The sequence below is a fragment of the Nerophis lumbriciformis genome, linkage group LG20 (genome assembly GCF_033978685.3).
Source record: "Nerophis lumbriciformis linkage group LG20, RoL_Nlum_v2.1, whole genome shotgun sequence".
Taxonomy (NCBI): Eukaryota; Metazoa; Chordata; class Actinopteri; order Syngnathiformes; family Syngnathidae; genus Nerophis; species Nerophis lumbriciformis.
The window spans coordinates 24149466-24175236 of record NC_084567.2 but is presented as its reverse complement, the minus strand read 5'-3'; the positions used below and the strand labels follow the sequence as shown (position 1 = coordinate 24175236).

The 25771-nt window shown below is 39.2% G+C and overlaps 1 protein-coding gene and 1 long non-coding RNA gene across 2 annotated transcripts in view; one reads left to right on the top strand and one right to left on the bottom strand.

The window, feature by feature from the left end:
- Positions 1–6980, top strand: part of LOC133619542 (uncharacterized) — a 28179-nt gene extending 21199 nt beyond the window's left edge. The window contains exon 4 of the long non-coding RNA XR_009817433.1: positions 6871–6980. This is a non-coding gene — a long non-coding RNA (uncharacterized lncRNA). The remainder of the gene's footprint in view (positions 1–6870) is intronic.
- lmo4a (LIM domain only 4a) overlaps positions 1–25376 on the bottom strand; it is a 30240-nt gene extending 4864 nt beyond the window's left edge. Inside the window, exons 1-2 of the mRNA XM_061980620.1 lie at positions 25240–25376; positions 6889–7135 (exon numbers count right to left, since the gene is read on the bottom strand). Coding sequence (XP_061836604.1) covers positions 6889–7130 — 242 coding nt within the window. The 5' untranslated portion in view covers positions 7131–7135; positions 25240–25376. The remainder of the gene's footprint in view (positions 1–6888; positions 7136–25239) is intronic.
- Positions 25377–25771: the final 395 nt, after the last annotated feature.

The following is a 25771-nucleotide window of genomic DNA, read 5'->3' as shown; positions in this document are numbered from 1 at the left end:
TTTACAATAATCGAAGCTACAGGAAATATTTGTTATGACAATTGTCTAGTCTTTCCCTCAACTCAAGGCTTACACTTTATTTCTTTGCTGCCAGAATGATAATAATAATAATAATAATAATAAATAGCTTTATTGTCTCAGAGGAGAAATTTGTCTTGGACATCAAGACACAGCGTTTTACATACATACATGCATACATACATACATACATACATACATACATACAGTTCATCCAACAATACAGTGACGACAGTGAACAGTGCGCAGGTATATCAGTTAGCTATGAGATCACACAATACACTCCCCCCGTATTGCACACCTACCGTCTTGCCCTGTCCCAATATTGCACTCTTTATTATTGGATCTCTGTGAGTGAATTGTAATGAAGGAATTTGTAATGAGCAGAGGTACCCAAAAATTGTACTCAAGAGTACCGTTATAACTCAAGTAAAAGTAAAAAGTAGTCATTAAAATAATTGAGTAAGAGTAAGTAGTCCGTGGAAAAACTCCTCAAGCACCGAGTGATTTGTGAGTAACTTCTGATTTCTTTAGTTGCTATTTTTGAATGGTTCTTAAACTACAATTATAGTCTATGTGAGTGTGCGTGTGTCAAATGTAAAACTCATATGCAATTCACTGAAGCATGTTTTCTCTAGTTGGAAGTGGAATTCTTGTAGGCTGAAACGTGGACATTTCTACTGACACACTGCAAAAAGTGAAATCTAAGTAAGATTAAATATCTCAAATAAAGGTGATATTTGCTTATTTTCTGTCTGATAAGATAATTCTTCTCACTGAGCAGATTTTATGTTAGTGTTTTACTTGTTTTAAGTGTTTTGGTCCTAAATGATCTCAGTAAGATATTACAGCTTGTTACTGAGATTTTATGACCTATATTGAGTAAAACATGCTTGAAACTAGAATATCAACTGTTGCAAAGTATAAAACTACTTTTTTAAAGTAAGAATTTCTGATTTCAAGCATGAAATAAAAAATCGTGACTTTGACACAAATGTGTCTCATAATTAAAATAGATGACAGCCAAATGAACTTTGCTGTTTTATTTTCAATGAAACAATAGAACACACGTACTCGTGTAGTAGTACAGTTGGCACAGTACAGTAAACTGACATTTAATATTTAAACATTTAACATGTGACATTTCAAACAATTTTGAACAGAAATAGTTCATGCACATTCAGATAAATTCTTCAAAATTACAATAAAAAAAAATTTGGTAGGGGGCCGGGCTGTAAATATATATATCAATAAATCAATCAATCTTTATTTATATAGCCCTAAATCACAAGTGTCTCAAAGGGCTGCACAAGCCACAACGACATCCTCGGTACAAAGCCCACATACGGGCAAGGAAAAACTCACCCCAGTGGGACGTCGATGTGAATGACTATGAGAAACCTTGGAGAGGACCGCATATGTGGGTAACCCCCCCCCTCTAGGGGAGACCGAAAGCAATGGATGTCGAGTGGGTCTGACATAATATTGTGAGAGTCCAGTCCATAGTGGATCCAACATAATAGTAAGAGTCCAGTCCATAGTGGGGCCAGCAGGACACCATCCCGAGCGGAGACGGGTCAGCAGCGCAGAGATGTTCCCAGCCGATGCACAGGCGAGCGGTCCACCCCGGGTCCCGACTCTGGACAGCCAGCACTTCATCCATGGCCACCGGACCTGTGCCCCCCCCCTCTCAAGGAAAAGGGGAGCAGAGGAGAAAAGAAAAGAAACGGCAGATCAACTGGTCTAACAGGGGGGCTATTTAAAGGCTAGAGTATACAAATGAGTTTTAAGATGGGACTTAAATGCTTCTACTGAGGTAGCATCTCTAATTGTTACCGGGAGGGCATTCCATAGTACTGGAGCCCGAATAGAAAATGCTCTATAGCCCGCAGACTTTTTTTGGGCTCTGGGAATCACTAATAAGCCGGAGTTCTTTGAACGCAGATTTCTTGCCGGGACATATGGTACAATGCAATCGACAAGATAGGACGGAGCTAGACCGTGTAGTATTTTATACGTAAGTAGTAAAACCTTAAAGTCACATCTTAAGTGCACAGGAAGCCAGTGCAGGTGAGCCAGTATAGGCGTAATATGATCAAACTTTCTTGTTCTTGTCAAAAGTCTAGCAGCCGCATTTTGTACCAACTGTAATTTTTTAATGCTAGACATAGGGAGACCCGAAAATAATACGTTACAGTAGTCGAGACGAGACGTAACGAACGCATGAATAATGATCTCAGCGTCGCTAGTGGATAAAATAGAACGGATTTTAGCGATATTACGGAGATGAAAGAAGGCCGTTTTAGTAACACTCTTAATGTGTGATTCAAACGAGAGAGTTGGGTCGAAGATAATACCCAGATTCTTTACTGATTCGCCTTGTGTAATTGTTTGGTTGTCAAATGTTAAGGTGGTATTATTAAATAAATGTCGGTGTTTAGCAGGACCGATAATCAGCATTTCCGTTTTCTTGGCGTTGAGTTGCAAGAAGTTAGCGGACATCCATTGTTTAATTTCATTAAGACACGCCTCCAGCTGACTACAATCCGGCGTGTTGGCCGGATGACAGCCAAATGAACTTTGCTGTTTTATTTTCAATGAAACAATAGAACACACGTACTCGTGTAGTAGTACAGTTGGCACAGTACAGTAAACTGACATTTAATATTTAAACATTTAACATGTGACATTTCAAACAATTTTGAACAGAAATAGTTCATGCACATTCAGATAAATTCTTCAAAATTACAATAAAAAAAAATTTGGTAGGGGGCCGGGCTGTAAATATATATATATATATATATATATATATATATATATATATATATATATATATATATATATATATATATATATATATATATTCCTTGCGCACTAATTGACTGAAAGAGCACGCACTTGGCGCGATGATGTCATGTTATCGATGGGAAAATGCAAGAAATGTAATGCCTAGTGCATATCATTATGTCAAGATAATGGCACTAGCATATTTTTCAACATATTGAGAAAAAATGTCTCATATTTGTTTTTTCTATCAAGAAAAGTGCACTTGTTATTAGCGAGAAAATACTAATTTTAAGGTATTTTCGGGTTCATTGATGTTAGCTAATTTTACTTGTTTTGGAAAGTCTTGACAAGCCAAATTTTCTTGTTCTATTGGCAGATAATTTTGCTTAGTTCAAGTAAAATACCCCTAACTTTTGTATTTTTTTTTCTTGTTTTTGAACACTGACTTTTTGCAGTGCACAGATGACCGCACATGATATAAATGTTGTTAAATGTTGTGTTTTGCCACACTGCCTGGTTGCCTCTCTCTCTCTCCAGACGTTCTCAGGCCGGCTGGAGGCGTGGCACCTGAGGGGGATTGCCTCATCAGCCTCTTAAGTTGAGCGGTTTGCAACTGGGAGTCAGTCTTTTCTCTACTGCCGTCCACGCTTGCACGCAGACAACACTACCTTCCTGTTGCTGTTTCCCACATCTCCTCCACTGTCTCCTGTATGACTGTATTTGTTTCTCTTCAATTTATGTTCGTTCCTTCAGTAGGTGCTGCTGTGCTGGTTAGCAACAAGAATCAGCAGTTAAAGGGACTGTTTGCAACCGTCATGTGAGGCGTTATCTTTCCAATGTGTTGTAAGTCGAGATGTCCGATTATATCGGACTGCCGATATTATCGGCCGATAAATGCTTTAAAATGTAATATCGGAAATTATCGGTATCGGTTTCAAAAAGTAAAATTGATGACTTTTTAAAACGCCGCTGTACGGAGTGGTAAACGGACGTAGGGAGAAGCACAGAGCGCCAATAAACCTTAAAGGCACTGCCTTTGCGTGCCGGCCCAATCACATAATATCTACGGCTTTTCACACACACAAGTGAATGCTGCATACTTGGTCAACAGCCATACAGGTCACACTGAGAGTGGCCGTATAAACAACCTTAACACTGTTACAAATATGCGCCACACTGTGAACCCACACCAAACAAGAATGACAAACACATTTCGGGAGAACATCTGCACCATAACACAACATAAACACAACAGAACAAATACCCAGAACCCCTTGCAACACTAACTCTTCCGGGACGCTACAATATACACCCCCCGCTACCCCCTAACCCCCCACCTCAGGGAGAGCATGTCCCAAATTCCAAGCTGGTGTTTTGAGGCATGTTAAAAAAAATAATACACTTTGTGACTTCAATAATAAATGTGGCAGTGCCGTGTTGGCATTTTTTTCCATGACTTGAGTTGATTTATTCTGGAAAACCTTGTTACATTGTTTAATTCATCCAGCGGGGCATCACAACAAAATTAGGCATAATAATGTGCTAATTCCACGACTGTATATATCGGTATCGGTTGATATCGGAATCGGTAATAAAGAGTTGGACAATACTGGAATACCGGATATCGGCAAAAAAGCCATTATCGGACATCTCTAGTTGTAAGCATTATATTCCACCCTCTTAAAACTTTCAACACGCAAAGATGTAACTACGCCCGCACAAAACACAAGGGCATTAGCTTTGTGTGATAGTGATCTGAATAGCTAACATTAGCTTTCATTGAATATATATTCTATCATAACAACAACAAGGCTGCAAAATGTCAGTTGCTGCTTTTGTGTATGTGCATACGCTCCCTGTGTATCCCCCAATATTAACCCTTGTGTAATGTTCATATTGTTGTTACTCAGCCAGCATTTGTGGGTCTGATGGACCCGTTGCATTTTGTGGCTTTTAATGCCTCACAATCAAACTCTTTTATGTTAAAATACTGAACAGATATTTACCTTATCCCAATAAACATCTGTTCAGTATTTTAACATAAAAGTATTTGATTGTGAGGCATTGAAAGCCATAAAATTCAACGGGTCCATCAGACCCACAAACGCTGGCTGAGTAACAACAATATGAACGTTGCACGGAAAATTTCTCTGCCAGTTTCTGCATCCCACAGGGATTCTTCTTTGGTGTTTCTGCACCTGCGGTTTCCACACAAGGTTGCAACATTGTTTGTCAACACTGTCTGCTCTCATTTTCTCGCACATTTGACCCTCTGATGTTCTGTGTACCTACACTCTGTCCTCCTCCTGTCTCGGCCTGCTGTGTGTGTGTGTGTGTGTGTGTGTGTGTGTGTGTGTGTGTGTGTGTGTGTGTGTGTGTGTGTGTGTGGTACACAGTACATCAATTTACACACTTCTATTAGCCCCGGGTCCAGTGGACCTGGACATCTTATATGTAATAGAAATGTGTAGGGAGGGTGTATGGTGTGTGGTCATTAAATATGTATTCTGATATATGTTCTTCACAAAAAATGAGCCAAAGTCAGTGAGTCTCAGTTTGAAAAATTAATTAATTGTATCATTTTTCTTTTAATAAAAAATGAAAACGGGTCCCACAGACCCGAACACCACACAAGGGTTAATGTTGGCCAATACTCAAGGCTCTCATATCGGTATCGTGTCAGAAGTAAAACAAGTTTGTGTTGTTGTCGTCTGTTATTGTGTTACACTGGCAAATTTTTCTGTCTTGCCTCTGGTGAGGGCGGTCGCATTTTTCTCCGCTCCCTCCTTCCCTGCTTGCTCTTTTCGTTTTGTCTTGTCTGAACTTTTTTGAAGCCTCTTTCTTTGCGCTGTCCTCAAATCTAAACATCAAACATGGATATGATCAGCTGGACTCTCGACGCAATTGAGAAAGTCTTTTCGACAAGGAAAAGAGGTTCGGGGGAGCCTGGCTGCCCTGATGGAACCATTGCTGCGGGGTACATGAGACTCCTGGGATAAATGGAGAATCATGCGCCTCTTAGTCCTTTCCATCGAGGACGTGGAAGACATCTACTTATTTGGAACCGTGATCGCGGGGCACCTGCTGATTGGGCTGGGCATTGCTCTGGTGTATCGTCAAATTCGGAAGACGATGGCAGCCACTCAAGGAGCCCAACGGCTGTTTGTCACAATGGAAGGATTGGGCCGGGCTGTGGGAACACAGACTGTGGCGATTTCTGAACTGAATCGCAAAATGGATCACATCATGGAGAAGTTTGCTGAGAAGGAGAATTGAATTGAATTTGAGAGAAACCAGCACGGACACATAGAGCAGGCAAGTCATTGTTTTGACTGCTCGAATAAGAAACAACATCCTAATCTACGATTTGACTCCCTCGAATGGCCTTGACGCTATCAGGAACAGGCTGTTCTGAAAAACACCCCCGAGGACACCTCAACGATGGACGCTTTTGACCTCCATTTTTCTCAACAAACACCTGGTGTCGAACTTTGAGATCGGCCCCAGTCCACAAAAACATTTCAACATCACACCCAAGTTAATTGGGCATACATGCACGCATCCGCCCTTTCCTCAACCAACGCCTTCACCACTGCTTAATTCCTGAGGTTATAGATGGCTAGTAGCGCGTTATAGCAGCAGGCCGGCCTCCAGGGCCCCAAATCCAACCCCCTCTTTGCGAGTTGTTGTGATTATATGTAACATGTTTATGTGTGCCATGCTATGTAAGGTTTTTTCCCTTGGACTCAGTCTGGACCCAATCCCGAGAGTCCAGCCTTAGACTGATATTTTTTTTACTCTTCCCCCCTTTCCCAATATCACCTCTTTCCCACCTTTTTTAAGGAGCGCCGTAAGTGGCTGACCCGTTGGCGGTCCCGTCTTGTCTCCCTGCAAACGTATGTCTGCTCTTAGTGGGACTGTGCCGAAAATTAAATTTCAGTTCTTATGTGTCTTGTACATGTTAAAGAATGGACAATAATAAAGCATCTTGTTTCTTGATCTTGATCTTGAAATGACGTCACTGTCATTACGGTTAATACTATAAATGTTTCTTGTGTTCCACAGAGTGGGAGCTATGCTGACCTGATGTAATCGTTTCTGCAGAGGATCATGCCACCTTTGCTGAAACAGGTGCTGCTGTATTCGCCCAGCTGAGCGTGGCAGCAGGAGCATTTGAGGCAGCGCGTGTGCCAGTACTGCTCCATGGTGAAGAGGAGGAAGCGCTCCACGATTCGACCTCCGCATCCTGCGCACGACCTGCCTGCTGTCGCCCCGCCGCTGCCCATCACTGCCACTGAGGGCGCCTCCACCCTGCTGTTCACCATAACAACTAAAGCAGGACAAGACAAGAGGGGAAAAAGGACAGGTAGTCGTGTTAGTTTTATGTTTTTCATATTTGCATTTTTTTTTTTTTGCGTGGCTTTTTTAAATAAATATAGTCACTTATAGTCCAGAGGTCTGACTGAACACTGTTTGTTCAAATTAGGGATGTAAAAGTTCAGGAAATTAATAACACAAAAATGAATGCATTAATAACACAAAAATGAATGCATTAATCATGTATAAACACGGATATGCTCCTTTACTTTAATCAGCACTGGTTTGTTACGGTCAGTGATCGGGTCAATCGGTGCAAAGATGACTGAAATTTTACTTCATAATTCATCCCGACTGGTCTTTAGATAAAACTGTTACCATGTTTCAAACAAATAAATTACGTGTATCTGAGTAAAGAAAAAAAAAAGTAAAACAATTCCTATATGTACAGTAAAATTGCAGTTGTGTTTTCTTGAAATTAATCAAAACTATGCAAGGAAGTAATTCACTGCGATTAATCTAAAAGTGTTAGTAACATATTTAAAAAAACAAATAATCAGCACCGGTGGTCAAATATACTACGCACACTATAAATTGGTAAAAATCTACAAAGGAAAGAGAAATGAGCAAACTCAAGACATGGTTTGATGTAAACAAATTATCCTTGAATCTAAGTAAGACATATCAACAACACCCAGAAGCGCCGCCGGCTTCGCTGGGCCCGAGCTCATCTAAGATGGACTGATGCAAAGTGGAAAAGTGTTCTGTGGTCTGACGAGTCCACATTTCAAATTGTTTTTGGAAACTGTGGACGTTGTGTCCTCCGGACCAAAGAGGAAAAGAACCATCCGGATTGTTCTCGGCGCAAAGTTCAAAAGCCAGCATCTGTGATGGTATGGGGGTGTATTAGTGCCCAAGGCATGGGTAACTTACACATCTGTGAAGGCACCATTAATGCTGAAAGGTACATACAGGTTTTGGAGCAACATATGTTGCCATCTAAGCAACGTTATTATTGACGCCCCTGCTTATTTCAGCAAGACAATGAAAAGCCACGTGTTACAACAGCGTGGCTTCATAGTAAAAGAGTGCGGGTACTAGACTGGCCTGCCTGCAGTCCAGACCTGTCTCCCATTGAAATTGTGTGGCGCAATATGAAGAATGGGAAAGAATCTCACCTGAAAAGCTTAAAAAATGTGTCTCCTCAGTTCCCAAACGTTTACTGAGTGTTGTTAAAAGGAAAAGCCATGTAACACAGTGGTAAACATGCCCCTGTGCCATCTTTTTTGCAACGTGTTGCTGCCATGAAATTCTAAGTTACAGATTATTAGCAAAAAAAGTACGTTTCCCAGTTCGAACATTAAATATCTTGTCTTTGCAGTCTATTCAATTAAATATAAGTTGTATTCTGTTTTTAATCACAAATTACACAATATGCCAACTTCACTGGTTTTGGGCGATGTACTATATTGTTCCCTCATAGTCCCATACATGTCATACTGTGTGGAGGTATGGGGAAACACTTATAAAACTCATGTTAATCCAATTTTTATCCTGCAGAAAAGAGTCATAACAATAATTATGACAGCAGTGTACCGGGAGGCTATCAACGCCCTATTTATTAATCTTTACACCTTCAAACTCTATTGGTTTTGTTCAAAGCTCACAACAATCTACTTCCACAATGTCTTCAGAAGTTGTTTGTGACCAAAGACACTGTGTATGAACTCAGAAATGCAGATATGTTTCAAACAACATGGCCAAGAACTACCTCCAGAGAACATTGTGTATCTGTGAAAGGGGTAAACCTGTCGAAAATGCTGCGGAAAGGAACTGAGAATGTGCAGCTCAATTCATGTGTTTAACTTTTTTTTTTTTTAAAACAAGACTATAAATAAGTACATAGATGTGCTGTGAGTAGTAATAAGTACGATCAATAGACGTGGAACATGATAGTATCATGTTTATATACCTATACATTACTAACTTCTTTGTACATATACATTACTTCTTTACTTTACTATATTGTGGAATATGATGTGGGAAGAAAGGGATGGGAAGGAAAGTGAGGAAAGAGAGAGAAAGAGGAAGGGGAAGGGAAAAAAAGGAAAAAAGTATATGCAAAATTGTGCATTTGAACAATTGTATATGGTATGTGTAGATGTGTGTATGTAAATATACATATATATATATATATATATATATATATATATATATATATATATATATATATATATTCATATGTATGTATTCATATGTATGTATTGGTAAATGCATGTATTTGCATGCTTAAAAATGCATGTGATCAAGTACTATGAATTTGACAGAGACTCTAGATTAGATTAGTTTATTTCAAAGGGGACAATGCAATTTCATAAAACACATGACTACACATGGTTAAAAAAAAGCCAGAATTAGCCAGAAGGCTAGTTTTCATCTGTAGTCCCCTGGCCATGATGTAAAATAGGCAGTAAAATTACAATTTAAAAGAAAAAGAAAAGAAATGGAGAGAAAAAGCAAAAAAAACACACAGTACACTGCAAAAAGTTAGTATTCAAAAACAAGAAAAAAAAGTACAAAAATGAGGGGTATTTTATTTGAACTAAGCAAAATTATCTGCCAATAGAACAAGAAAATTTGGCTTGTCAAGACTTTCCAAAACAAGTCAAATTAGCTAACCTCAATGACCCCAAAAATACCTTAAAATAAGTATATTCTCACTAATAACAATTGCACTTTTCTTGGTTGAAAAAAAAAAAGAGACCTTTTTGCTCAATATGTTGAAAAATATTCTTAAATTAAGTAAATGCTAGTGCCATTATCTTGACATAATGCTATGCGCTCGGCATCATGATTTTTCTTTTCATGCTTGAAGTAAGAAATTATTACTTTAAAAAAGTAGTTTTATACTTGTGAGTAGAGATGTCCGATAATATCGGACTGCCGATATTTTCGGCCGATAAATTCTTTAAAATGTAATATCGGAAATTATCGTTATCCTTATCGTTATCGTTATTCATGACTTTTTAAAACGCCGCTGTACGGAGCGGTACACGGACGTAGGGAGAAGTACAGAGCAGTTGCGTCTCCCAGTCATACTTGCCAACCCTCCCGATTTTCCCGGGAGACTCCCGAATTTCAGTGCCCCTCACGAAAATCTCCCGGGCAACCATTCTCCCGAATTTCACCCGATTTCCACCCAGACAACAATATTGGGGGCGTGCCGGCCCAATCACATAATATCTACGGCTTTTCACACACACAAGTGAATGCAACGCATACTTGGTCAACAACCATACAAGTCAAACTGAGGGTGACCGTATAAACAACTTTAACACTGTTACAAATATGCGCCACACTGTGAACCCACACCAAACAAGAATGACAAACACATTTCGGGAGAACATCCGCACCGTAACACAACATAAACACAACAGGACAAATACCCAGAACCCCTTGCAGCACTAACTCTTCTGGGACGCTACAATATACACCCCCCCCCCCCCCCACACACACACACTATTTTGACATGCATAATAAGCATTTAGCTTCAGCTTATACCTTTTTGGTGAGGAAATGCAAAACGATACTTTTATTTATTTATCTGCTATGGCCCAGGGGTGTCAAACTCATTTTAGCTCAGGGGCCGCGTGGAGGAAAATCTGTGCACACGCAGGCCGGACTATTAGAATCATGGCATTAAAACTAAAAAATAAAGACAACTTCAGATTGTTTTTTTTGTCTTACTTGGCCAAAAATAGAACAAACACATTCTGAAAATATTACTATAAAAATATGGAAAAAAAATACCGGTAGCGGTAAAGTTTAGATCCATGAAGGAAATAAGAAAGTGAATTCATGTTTATAACTGAATAAATTTACATATGCATAAAAATTTGTTTTCTTTTGCATTATTTTTGTAATTTATTAAGTAACGTTTACGACAACCTTTTTCCAAAACACAATAGAGAATGTGAGATATAGCAGGATAATGCATACATTTATCATTTGTTTTCAAAATGGTTACAAAAGAGGGGCACCCCAAAAATTTACTGTGGACCCCATTTTTATGACTTGATGGGGTCCCTGGGACGCACCTGATGGAGTATTGGTGCGTGCAAAACAGCAGCAGGCGGCTGTGGCCTGTGGGCCAATTCTAATACTAATCAAATATCATCTTAATTCTTTCGCGGGCCGGATTTGGCCCACAGGCCTTGACTTTGACACTGCTGTGCTATGCACTTGAAGTGTACTGTTTACATGACCTGATGACCAAATAAAAATAAAATAGTACAAAAAAAAAAGTAAAGTAGTGGTATGCGGCCTTCATCTAGTGGTACACCAAATGATAAATGATAAATGGGTTGTACTTGTATAGCGCTTTTCTACCTTCAAGGTACTCAAAGCGCTTTGACACTACTTCCACATTTACCCATTCACACACACATTCACACACTGATGGAGGGAGCTGCCATGCAAGGCGCTAACCAGCACCCATCAGGAGCAAGGGTGAAGTGTCTTGCTCAGGACACAACGGACATGACGAGGTTGGTACTAGGTGGGGATTGAACCAGGGACCCTCGGGTCGCGCACGGCCATTCTTCCACTGCGCCACGCCGTACCAAATAATCACTTAATTAAATATTCAAACACTGTGCTACTGTTCACATTGTGTTTAATGCTACAGTGGCCAAAAATATTAAATATACTGAATGAATATTAAGGCCTATGACGCTGTATTTTAATGTTGGTCATTATGGTGGAATTTGGAAAGACAAGTGTTTTCAGAGGTGGTACTTAGTAAAAAAAAGTTTGAGAACCACTGAAATAAAGGATACAGTGGTCACATGGTGGTCATGTTTTGTGTCCTTTCTGGCATCTGTCCGGTCCCGTTTTTTGGTATTGGTATTCCGATTATTTCAAACATGCATACAGTCACAATGTAGTGCATCAAATACTTCTACTTTCTCATTGCAGTATGTCCAAAAAGGATTAGTGATGATTTGCCCTCCATTCAAAAAGATCCCAACAGTACTGCCGCTAACACAGCAATCAGGTCTACTCGTCTCAAGCCTGGGCAACACTCGGGGATGAGCTTGTGACGGGCATCAAGTCGCATGTTACATAATTCAATCAAACAACAATGTGAGAGAGTTTCTTGAGTTTTACAAAAGGCAATAAGGCATGTATCCTCATGCTTTCTGTAACATCGAGGAAGAAATGTTGGAGCCAGCTCGAAATATGTTTCAACCATAACCACTGTGAAAGAGCCCAGAATTTTAGTGGTGTCAAATTGACACCACTAATTTATTGATTGATCCGCCCTCCTCTTACATGTTGTGTACTGTCGGTGACAATGCTGACACACCAACAGTTGTCCTTATATTATCCGTTCGTAAAGTTTACTACGAACTTATTTTTTTGGTGTTGTTAAAAGATAATGATACTTAAGATCAGCGTTGGTCCTCTTACCTTAAAATGGTAATTAATTACAGAATTAGTTACTCAGCAAAGTAACTGTGATATTATTTTTCATTTATTTTATATGCTATTGCGTTTGATGAGTTTATATTAACCGATTAAAGAATAAAAACACTATATACAGTATTTTACAACTCAATACTGCAGTGAGCCTCAAGATATGCAAAGAAATTAAAATGTATTAAAAGAATACAAAATTCCGTAAAGTAACAATATTAAATATTGAAAGTAGAAAACCCAACAGGGTACCAAAAAATTTAAACTTTGGTAAAAAGACACAAAGGAACATTTGTCTTTTGATTAGTGCAATTCTCTGCACCTGTATACCAAAATACAGCCTGAAATAACTTTAGATAAAACTGTCAGCAAGTTTGATGCAAATAAAGACATACATATATGTAAAAGTTTAAAAACGTTCCTGGATGACATTTTGACAATAAAATTGCATTTGTGTACAAATATTGGGGTCTTTTATTCAGCTCATTCTAATTATGCAAGCGATTAATCACCTGTGATTAATCATGATTAATCCAAATTCCAAAATGAGAAAGCAACCATTGAATTTCCCTGACTCCAGCAGCCGGAGCGTTCTTGTTGTCATCCAGAGCGTGCAGGGAGAGTGCGTGAGCAGAGCATGATCCGCCCACCCAGCCAATCATCATCATCATCACATTTTCAACGGCGTAATCATTCCCACCACTTCTCTCTGCATGCAGCCCATGTTCAGCCAAAATATAACACCTTGCGCTTCACCCAACCAATCATTAGGAACGAGCCACTTCCCATTCTCAGTAACGGCAACAGTAATTATTTAGATTCCTCGTTACCCAAAAAATAATGCAGCTCGTAACGCCGTTATATTTAATGCCGTAATTACCAACACTGCTTAAGATACTAAGAAATTCATTATTATTTACCGTATTTTTCGGACTGTAAGATGCACTTAAAATCCTTTCATTTTCTCAAAAATCAACAGTTATAACCCGGTGCGCCTAATGTACGGCATGATTCTGGTTGTGCTTACTAACCTCAAAGCAATTTTATTTGGTACATGGTGTAATGATAAGTGTGACCAGTAGATGGCAGTCATACATAAGAGATACGTGTAGACTGCAATATAATGGCAGTAAACAACAACCAAAACTTTCAATGTTCCATTGAGAATATAGAACATTACACATGGCGCTCAAAAATCTGTCAAAATGTTTTTAGTACGACTTTGGTAAGCTATGAAGCGGCACCGCTTGATGGATTGTGGGCGCATTAAACATACGAGTATTATTATGGTGTGTGTATAAGGACGGCAAAAATGGCACTGTTGAGGGAAAGTGCGATCAGCGCGCCTTCAGGAGCAAAGGTCACCGCCTCTGTCAATGGTGTCGAGGGCGGAGCACCATCGGCTAGAGGCGGGGCATGTGCGGGACGGCGAGACAAAGCTGGCAGGTGATTAGATTTCACAGGTGTTACGTGTTAATCTAATCATCTGTTGTCTTTAACAGTGAGCGGCCAGCGGAGGAGGAAGTGTTGGGAGAGACTGGAGAGAAAAGCTTCTGGAAAGATTGTGCTTGAATATGCATGGCCAATAAAACTCTGTTAAAACGGCACGCCTTGCTCCTGTGACGTGATATATGTGGAACGGGTAGGGATCGACTTCCACAGGCACCTATTAGCAGACATAATACCAGACATTTAGGTTTTGCAGCGTTATGCAAAACCAACTTTCCTTACCTTCTGGTACCTGCTGATGTGTATTTGGGATCTGCATAAGTCCTGAAAATGTGCGCACGTCCGCAATTGTAGTCCGTGCCGACACCGTAGTCATAAGCTTCTTCTTTTTCTCTACCTTATTATGTGACATTCATCTTTCGTTGTTGCCATTTCTAATTTAAAGTAGCGTAAAGTTCTTACTTATATCTGTCAGTAGACTAGCTAGCAAAGCGCTAAAAACTGTAGTGGGTTTACATAATTCACCCAAGGAACTTTAGTTATTAAAGAGTTCTGGTTGGACGGTTTTTCATGGGACACATTTCCGGCGTTGAAGTTGCATTATTGAGCCACGGATGAGGAGATGCTGCTCAGCTATTGATTTAAGTAAAGTCGGAATATCGTTAAAACAGTTAGCTCCATCTTTTGACACTTCTTCCACTCCCGTCCTTGCACGTTACACCGCTACAACAAAGATGACGGGGAGAAGACGCTGTCGAAGGTCCATCCATTCATTTTCTATCGCTTGTCCCTTACGGGGTCTTGGGGGCTGTTGAAGGAGAGCCACGTAAATAAGACCGCCCACAAATCGGCGCATCATGAAGAGATGCTCAGAAAGCGACTTGAAGATGGTCTGTAAAATAAAATCTATTCAACACTTTCACCAAAGAACCACCATTACATGTTATGTAGAGCAGTGTTTTTCAACCTTTTTTGAGCAAAGGCACATTTTTTTCATTGAAAAAATGTGGAAGCACACCACCAGCAGAAATCATTAAAAACTGAAACTCAGCAGCCAATATTGACAATAAAAAGTTGTCGCAATTGTTGGATATGACTTTAAACCATAACCAACCATGCATCAATACAGCTCTTGTCTCAAATTAGGTGTACTGTCACCACCTGTCACACCACGCCCTGACTTATTTTGAGTTTTTTTCTGTTTTCCTGTGTGTAGTGTTTTAGTTCTTGTCTTGCGCTCCTATTTTGGTGGCTTTTTCTCTTTTTTTGGTATTTTCCTGTAGCAGTTTCATGTGTTCCTTGACCGCTATTCCCCGCGTTTGCTTTGTTTTAGCAATCAAGAATATTTCAGTTGTTTTTATCCTTCTTTGTGTGGACATTGTTGATTGTCATGTCATGTTCGGATGTACTTTGTGGATGCTGTCTTTGCTCCACAGTAAGTCTTTGCTGTCGTCCAGCATTCTGTTTTTGTTTACTTTGTAGCCAGTTCCGTTTTAGTTTTGTTCTGCATAGCCTTCCCTAAGCTTCAATGCCTTTTCTTAGGGACACTCACCTTTTGTTTATTTGTGGTTTAAGCATTAGACACCTTTTTACCTGCACGCTGCCTCCCGCTGTTTCCGACATCTACAACGCAATTAGCTACCTGCTGCCACCTACTGATATGGAAGAGTATTACACGGTTACTCTGCCGATCTCCAGACAGTACAGACACTCAACAACGGCACATTATTTGCGGATTATAATTACTGGTTTGCAAAAAATATTTTTAACCCAAATAGGTGAAATTAGATAATCTCCCACGGCACACCAGATTGTATCTCACGGTACACTAGTGTGCCACGGCACAGTGGTTGAAAAACACTGATGTAGACCACAAGATAGTGTTTTAAATTTAGAAAAAAATCATAATATGACCCCTTTAATGCGCCTTACAATCTGGTGCGCCTTTTGTATGAAAAAAACACCTGAATAGACCCGCTCATTGGCAGTGCGCCTTTTAATCCGGTGCGCCCTAAGGTCCGAAAAATACGGCACATATGCTAAATAAAGTTACACAGACGATTCTAAAATGCAGTATTAATGCTAACGTTCTCTAAACGTCAGTTCTAGGTTTGGTTCTAACTAACCATGGGAGAACGATTAGCTAACTTTCTTTTAATGTTGGCGCGGATCTTAAAACTTAAAGTTAAAGTACCAATGATTGTCACACACACACTAGGTGTGGGGAAATGTGTCCTCTGCATTTGACCCATGCCCTTGTTCACCTCCTGGGAGGTGAGGGGAGCAGTGGGCAGCAGCGGAGGCCGCGCCCGGGAATCGTTTTTGGTGATTTAACCCCCAATTCCAACCCTTTATCTTGGGTGTGAAGTAGTGAAACGATAAGAATAAATGTGTTGTACACTTAAAACAGAAGTCTAACTGGAACCGCGAAACATCAGACAGTAACCAGCCAAGAAGAGGAAATTAACAATTAGATTAATAAGTCAGGAGAGACAATAATAACAATTCAGTCCAGCCGTCGGTGAGTATACACACAAGTTTGAACCGCACGTTTATGACAACTGGGGCCAAAGTTTCTGAACATTCTGTGGTTTTAGAAGGCACAGAAATTAAATCAAGGATGCCTGCTTGCCAAATAGGGACATTTATTTATTTTTTCACTTAGCAGGCTTGTACAGTTCTAATGTATCTTGTCTTGCTCATACAATCGTGGTCAAAAGTTTAAATACACTTGTAGAGAACATAATGTCATGGCTGTCTTGAGTTTTCAATCATTTCTACAACTCTTATTTTTTTGTGATAGAGTTATTGGAGCATATACTTGTTGGTCACAAAAAACATTCATGGAGTTTGGTTCTTTTATGAATTTATTATGGATCTACTGAAAATGTGACCAAATCTGCTGGGTCAAAAGTATACATACAGCAATGTTAATATTTGGTTACATGTCCCTTGGCAAGTTTCACTGCAATAAGGCACTTTTGGTAGCCTTTCACGATCTTCTGGCAAGCTTTTGATTGAATTTTTGACCACTCCTCTTGACAAAATTGGTGCAAGTCAGCTAAATTTGTTGGTTTTCTGATATGGACTTGTTTCTTGAGCATTGTCCACACATTTAAGTAGGACTTTGGGAAGGCCATTCCAAAACCTTAATTCTAGCCTTATTTAGCCATTCCTTTACCACTTTTGACGTGTGTTTAGGGTCATTGTCCTGTTGGAACACCCAACTGCGCCCAAGACCCAACCTCTGGGCTGATGATTTTAGGTTGGAGGTAATCCTCCTTTTTCATTGTCCCATTTACTCTCTGTAAAGCACAAGTTCCATTGGCAGCAAAACAGGTCCAGAGCATAATACTACCACCACCATGCTTGACGGTAGGAATTGGTGTTCCTGGGATTAAAGGCCTCATCTTTTCTCCTCCAAACATATTGCTGGGTATTGTGGCCAAACAGCTCCATTTTTGTTTCATCTGACATCACATGGACAAAGATAAGACCTTCTGGAGGAAAGTTCTGTGGTCAGATGAAACAAAAATTTAGCTGTTTGGCCACAATACCCAGCAATATGTTTGGAGGAGAACAGGTGAGGCCTTTAAGCACAGGAACACCATCCTACCGTCAAGCATGGTGGCGGCATGGCGTAGTGGGTAGAGCAACCGTGCCAGAAACCTGAGGGTTGCAGGTTCGCTCCCCGCCTCTTTCCATCCAAAAATCGCTGCCGTTGTGTCCTTGGGCGGGACACTTCACCCTTTGCCCCCGGTGCCACTCACACCGGTGAACTGAATGATGAAAGATAGGTGGTGGTCGGAGGGGCCGTTGGCGCAAATTGCAGCCACGCTTCCGTCAGTCTACCCCAGGGCAGCTGTGGCTATGAAAGTAGCTTATCACCACCAGGTGTGAATGATTGATGGGTTCTACATGTAAAGCGACTTTGGGTACTTAGAAAAGCGCTATATAAATCCCAGTTATTATTATTATAATGCTCGTTTTGTTTTACTAAATAAGCGTTTATCACTTGCAACATTTAAAAACAGTGCATTTGTAATAAGAAGCAGTTAAATTATTTGCCATTACATTTATTATGTTACATTAAATGTGTGCAAAACTAGAATATAAGTGCCCTGTAATAAAGGACCTGGTCGAACCTCTCAGTGAGGTGTCTCGCTGCAGTCAGACAAATTTTAGAAATGGTCTGCATTTCATGATTCACAATAAATAAATCGATTATTGCTGTTTACTAATCGATTTTACAATCGTCCATGTCCGAATTGCGGTTAATCTAAAAATCGATTATTTCCCCCACCTCTACCTAATATACCAGACCTGGGCAAATTAAGGCCCGGGGGCCACATGCGGCCCGTGAAGCTTTTCAATCTGGCCCGCCGGACATTCCTAAATAATTTTTTTTGATCTTTAAGATGGAAAGTATAGCTGCCATTATGATGTGCAGTCATGTTTTCTCACGACCGCAAGTCTTGAACCATACAAAGTATTTCAAAGGTTGGAATCTGCGCTTTTGGATGATATACCAGTTACTATGGTAATCTAATTAGTTACTATGGTAATCTAATTAATTACTATGATAATCTACGTCACAGCAGCTCAGACGAGGCACCAAACAGTGTGGGCGGGAAGCGTTTCCACAGACGCGGAAGGAGACTTTCACAACAAAGTTCTAAAGCTTAGTGATGTATCAGATATATCAGATTGTAGGTGGGTTTATTTTGTACCCTTCGTGTTCATATTTCACTGTTTGTTGCATTTTTGTTGCGATTGTAAAATGTGTCGATCGAAAGGGGGTGTGATGTTCATATTTTGTCAATATTTAGTGTTTTATACTTCATAGAAATTTTTTTAATTCCATTACGTTTTTTTAAGGCGGTCTGTCATAACGTTTTTAGCATTCAATCAGACATTATTGTGAGGTTTTGTATTATTCCGTAGCATGGGAATTGTAAGGGCGTCCAGTTACTGTTAAACCACAAGCCTGAAAATAGCGAGCAGAAATGCACAGAGAAAGAGGGACATTTGGGAAATCTCAGATCCAAAGCCATGGCAAGTTTTTCTCTCGACCGGACAAAACTATTTTATCTTTGATCGCGGTGAGACAGGCACACTTTGCCGCTTGTAGAACGTCTATGTTTACATTACACTTAAGTGCTATGAAAACATAAAATGTAGATTGTTACTGGAATAAAACCTCAAAAAGCTACAAAATGAAATTATGGTCTCTGTAAGCTCGAGATTTGATTATTGTAAAGACTTGTTTTCCTGTCTGAGTAAAACATCAGAGGACCGCCTGCAGTTGGAGCAGAACGCTGCAATCATCACCTTCATCTATCCATTTTCTATATTGCTTATCCTTATTAGGGTCACGGGTAAGCTGGAGCATATCCCAGCTGACTTCGGTCTAGAGGCGAAGTACACGCTCGACTAGCCGTCAGCCGATCGCAGGGGTACATACAGACAGCATTCACACTCACATTCATACATATGGTCATTTTAGAGTCTACAATTCAAACTAACGTGCATATTTTTGGAACGTGGGAGGAAGCTGTAGTCCCCGGGGAGAAAACCCTCGCACGCAGGGGGAAAACAAGCAAACGCCACACACAGATGCCCAAACGGAGATACGAACCAAGATATCCTGACTGTATAGGCCACCGTGTGACCCGCTGCAATCAATTTACAAAAAAAGGTAAAACGTTTATATAAAATAATTCACAAACCCAATTGCCCATTCTTTGATACAGTAGTGTGTCATTGCAGAGAAAACACATTAATTGTTATAAAATTAGAACATGTAAATATACCGTATTTTTCGGAGTATAAGTCGCACCGGCCGAAAATGCATAATAAAGAAGGAAAAAAACATATATAAGTCGCACTGGAGTATAAGTCGCATTTTTTGGGGAAATGTATTTGATAAAACCCAACACCAAGAATAGACATTTGAAAGGCAATTTAAAATAAATAAAGAATGGTGAACAACAGGCTGAATAAGTGTACGTTATTTGACGCATAAATAACCAACTGAGAACGTGCCTGGTATGTTAACGTAACATATTATGGTAAGAGTCATTCAAATAACTATAACATATAGAACATGCTATACGTTTACCAAACAATCTGTCACTCCTAATCGCTAAATCCCATGAAATCTTATACGTCTAATCCAGGGGTCTCCAAACTTTTTGACTTGGGGGTCGCATTGGGTTAAAACAATTTGGCCGGGGGCCGGGCTGTGTGTATATATATATATATATATATATATATATATATATATATATATATATATATATATATATATATTAGGGGTGTGGGAAACAATCGATTCGAATTCAAATCGCGATTCTCACGTTGTGCGATTCAGAATCGATTCTTTTTTTTTTTATTAATAAATCCAACAAAAAAATACACAGCAATACCATAACAATACAATCCAATTCCAAAACTAAACCCGACCCAGCAACACTGCAATAAACAGAGCAATTGAGAGGAGACACAAACACGACACAGAACAAACCAAAAGTAGTGAAACAAAAATGAATATTATCTACAACAGTATCAATATTAGTTACAATTTCAACATAGCAGTGATTACAAATATATGTATATAAAATATATATATATATATATATATATATATATTAGACATATATAGGGCACTTTCCGCGTGCGCGATGATGTCACGTTATCGATGAGAAAATGCATTTTTAGACAATATGATTTGCCTGAGCGGCTAGGAGACACAGTGAGTAGCAAGCGGTACAAAGTGGATAGGAAAAGACAGAATTTTTTTAATTTAATTTTTAATTTTTCATACTTGGGACTTCCCGCGGGCCTGATTTTGGACGCTGTCGGGCCGGATTCGGCCAGCGGGCCGTAGTTTTGGGACCCCTGCTCTAGTCTCTTACGTGAATGAGCTAAATAATATTTGATATTTTACGGTAATGTGTTAATAATTTCACACATAAGTCGCTTCTGAGTATAAGTCGCACCCCCGGCCAAACTATGAAAAAAAACTGCGACTTATAGTCCGAAAAATACAGTACTTAATACTAGATATGAGTAGGGATGTATATTGAGTATCAGAATTTTTTGGTACCAGTTCCAACTGAAATTGGGTCAGGCCAGGAGGACCATTAAGATTATGGACAAATGATATGGCTATCGTTTTTGTTTTTTTCCCCAGCTGACCGTCATTATGAAACGCTGTCACATTCACCCCAGGCGCCGTTGCTACGTATGAAAAAAGACATTGGTAGGATGTGAAAATCAGCTTGGAGTAATCACAAATAAGGAAGCAACACCACATAAAAGTTTGTAACACAACCATATTTCCTCCTCAAAAGTCTCTCAAAGTCTCGCATATTAATCAAAGTTAGTGTCTGTTTAAAGAGTTTACCTACGACCGCCGCTACCGCGCTCAATCAACCGTCCTGCTAACGATCCAGTAATCCACATGCCAATATTATTACAGTGAAGGAATAGATAGAATACAATAAATAGAAAAATAGAATAGATTGTGATCATTTAGTGAAAATAGAATGTTAAACAATGACAGCAAACCAAACCAAATAAGCACACTTTAGCATAGATGGGATACGAGAGCAAGTTAAAGGAGACCTATGATAAAATTTCATCTTTTCTGACTTATGCATATTGTCAACAATGTTGGATACCGACGGAGATAGATATCTACATACATCCATATTTAAGACTTATTTCTTTCTATAGACATGTTTGAAATAACTAGTGTTTTCTCTTTGTGCTCTTTCTATTTTTTCTCCATCTCATGACCGATGGTACACTTTGAATTACCTTGGGCTTGGAAAGTGGAAGTACTCCTTTTTCTTAACTTATCTTGTCTCTTCTCGGAGTAGAACAATTGACTTGTGCATTACTTCTGGAGGGTGGGGGCGAGGGACATATTGAAGAACAAAGCGCTTCCGTAAGGTTTTCAGATCAACTTGGCTACGCCATTGAATGTGTTGTCCTAGGCTGGTCTCTTCAAAGCTTTGAAAATAAATTACAAAATACCTATTCTGTTCTGGTGATAATTCAAACTCAGCTTATATGCCATCAAAAGAACTTGGGATTGACCAGTAACTTAAATTCCCTTGGAGGAACATCTGGTCCAAACGCAACAATACTTGTGTTAAACAATGTCAACGCCTCAAATCATAAAGTCCACACATTTTGCGTACAGGCAGTTTTGGATGCATGTGTGAGCGAAGTTTTGCATTGACGCCGTGACTTCAGAGCGCAAAAGAGTGGCATCATTGCTACTGAGCACCATTGGAGTTCATCAGTCATATGAGTGTTTTATTTTATTCTTGACATGTGCTGGCTTGTTTTGGACATTTGTTCATTTGAGCGCTTGTAAGATTTGAATTGTCATTAAAATGTGTTTTGTTGAGCTTTTACCTGACATTCTTTCAGTTACATAAGTGTGTAGCATGCATATATTGGTAATGGTTAATATCTATTTTGTTATTTACTTTTACTTAAACTTCATTTCATTAAAAAATTAGATTAGTCCTTTCTAGTCAGAGACAATCAACAATAAAAATTGCTAGAATTCTATGGATTCTTATCATGAAAACAATTGTCAAGAGTGAATTGGTGATTACTTACGGGGTACTCTATCGATGCCAGTTAATGCTGGTGTGACAAAGAATATGAAACAGAATTGGTGATCTAAATCAGATTGCTGAACCTTGGCAGAGGTGCCATCCAAAGTTTAGGGACACACTGTATTACTACGACTATTACCCACCATATGTTTTGTTTTTGTTTATTCTCAGTTACTAAAAAAGTTACAAAAAATTTGCAATACGCTAGTTCTGTACACAATGAATTAATTCTACGCCAGCAAATACAGAGAAAAAAGTAGGCATCTCGGTAATCAGCATGACTGAAGAGAAGCACATTGTGTTTCTGAAATCTTCACAGACCATTACAAGTGAACCGATATTGCCTTATCTTCTTGTTTACGAAACACCTGTAATTATTTGTCTTTTGGACTTGAAAACATTTACTTTTACTTGATATTTGCCATTAAAGGGGAACTGCACTTTTTGGGGGAATTTTGCCTCTCGTTCACAATCACTATGAAAAACATGACGGGGGATGGATTTTTTCAATGCATTCTAAAAATTAAAGAAACGTACAGTAAATAAAAGAGAGCCAATGGGAGCTCTACTATTGCACCCATAAAATTAGATAAATAACCATTCCAAACCATTCAAAAAGCGCCAACAATACTCCATTTATATTCCGTGACTTGGATATTAACCAAATATTAGTGGTATTGTGATTATAAACGCTAACGCAGACAAACTATTTATAGCGGCGCCGTGATCACTTCCTGTGTCCCTAAGTTTACATCATCGACTGATCGGCTGCTTTCTCGTTTCCCTGCTCCCTGTAAGTTTGTTGTAGATCATAAATCATGCCTTCATCTGATATAATCCGACAAGTTGGGGCACGTTGACACCACCATATAGGACCTGGAACTGGCGAGAATGACACGAAAAACACTTGTTCACACCACTTGCCCCTCCCCCACCCCGTTTCTTCTTGAGGATTATGAGACATTTTTCATTTAAATGGGAATAAATGAACATTCTGGCAGTCAGCATCCTAATGACAGCAAACCTTGTAGAGTAAGTGATGTTTTATTATTTATTATTGTTATTTATTATATATTATTATTTATTGGTTGTTTTCATTTCTTGTTTTATTCTTTATTTACTACATTTTAGTATTTTAGGTGATATATTCTCGACTTCTTTGAAGGTATATTTTACTACTGTATTTTATTCATCCTTCCGTGTTACGATGTAAATGTGACGCTAAGTGCCCCTTTTCTTATGTCTGTACAGCACTTTGGCCAACTGGGGTTGTTTTTTTAAATGATAAATGATAAATGGGTTAAACTTGTATAGCGCTTTTCTACCTTCAAGGTACTCAAAGCGCTTTGACAGTATTTCCACATTCATCCATTCACACACACATTCACACACACATTCACACACTGATGGCGGGAGCTGCCATGCAAGGCGCTAACCAGCAGCCATCAGGAGCAAGGGTGAAGTGTCTTGCCCAAGGACACAACGGACGTGACTAGGATGGTAGAAGGTGGGGATTGAACCCCAGTAACCAGCAACCCTCCGATTGCTGGCACGGCCACTCTACCAACTTCGCCACGTGCCCCATGTGCTATATAAATAAATAAACTGAAACTGAAACTATTAAGTTTGTTGGCTCTCATAAAGTCTGCAGTGAGCAAGAATCAGCGATGAAGAAAAAATAAAGGCAAACGTGATGCATTTTTTAAATTAATGTGCCACGTATGCTTAAAATTATCAAAAAATTTAAATAATAAATGTTATTATAAATGTGCTTGTTACTACATTACATATATACTTACATCATTTATATAAAACCTTAATGGAGGTATTTGGATGCTTTTTAGGGGCTCTTATAGGCAGAATTGAGTGGCTCCCATAGGCTTTTGATCGCATTTATTTAATATTTTAGAATGCTTTTTTTGTTTTTAAATCCATCCGTTGTCATGTCTTTCATAATGATTGTGAACAATACAAAAACAATTCCGAAAAAAAGTGCAGTTTCCCCTTAAGCTTCTAATTTCATTCTAATTACTATTTTGTTATGAAAACCCCACAAAGTACAGCAGTCATTGATTTCTAAAAGAGGTATATACAGCGTGTCCCTAAAGTCTGGACATATACTATACATACATTGCACAAAAAGGTTAATTTATTCAATTATATATGATATAGATATATACATTTTTTTACAAATGAATTAAAAAAAATAAATACATGTATTAATAATGCTGTATTGTTTATTTACATTATACGTACATTTACTTTTTTTTTTAAATAAATATCTCTATAAAGTATGCATTTTATGCCTATAGAATCAGACTTTATGGACATCCCACCCAGTAGTCCTGGACTTTATTAATGTTCACCACAGCATCCCCTGCTGGTGGCCAGCATCCAGTCACCAGCATTAAGCATCAGTTGCATTTCAAAAGGAAATAAGTTGACTGGTTTTCAGTGTTTTTTTTTTTTTTTTACCTATTTCTATAGTAAATTTATCAAAGTTGTTGTTGCAATTAATAAATTAAATACAACAAGCAGGGTATTTACTCACGTCGCTGAATTCAGGAATACGACGAAGCAAAAGATAAAACTGCTGAAGTCCACAAAACTTTTCAGTCCAGCTGGTGTGTGACAGTCAACGAGCAGCTGAGTTGACAGACATTCACTTTCACTTTCTTTTACTTTCCCTGCTGCCAAGCGCGTGCTCTCCAATATAAATGCGTCCTTATTCGGTCCGCCTCCTCCAGGGGAAGAGGCGTGGCTCTGGCTTGGATTCCTTCCAGGAGCATCAACGCTGGATGCCCATATAAGGAGTCTTTTAAAGAAAAAAAATGTCAGCATATTTCGAGTGTTCATATTTCTAAAGTACACGGCTTTCACAGTCTACTGACTTTATAATTGTAATTAATTTACAATGCAAATAAAACACAAAAAATATATATCACAACTACAGACCAGCGTACTTTACAACAAATGAGAAATGATGCACATAGAGCGGGGGTCAGCAACCCGCGGCTCTCGAGCCGCATGCGCATAAGCGCCGATCTACGTTTCTGCCAGTGAGTACTCGGTGTGTGTGTATT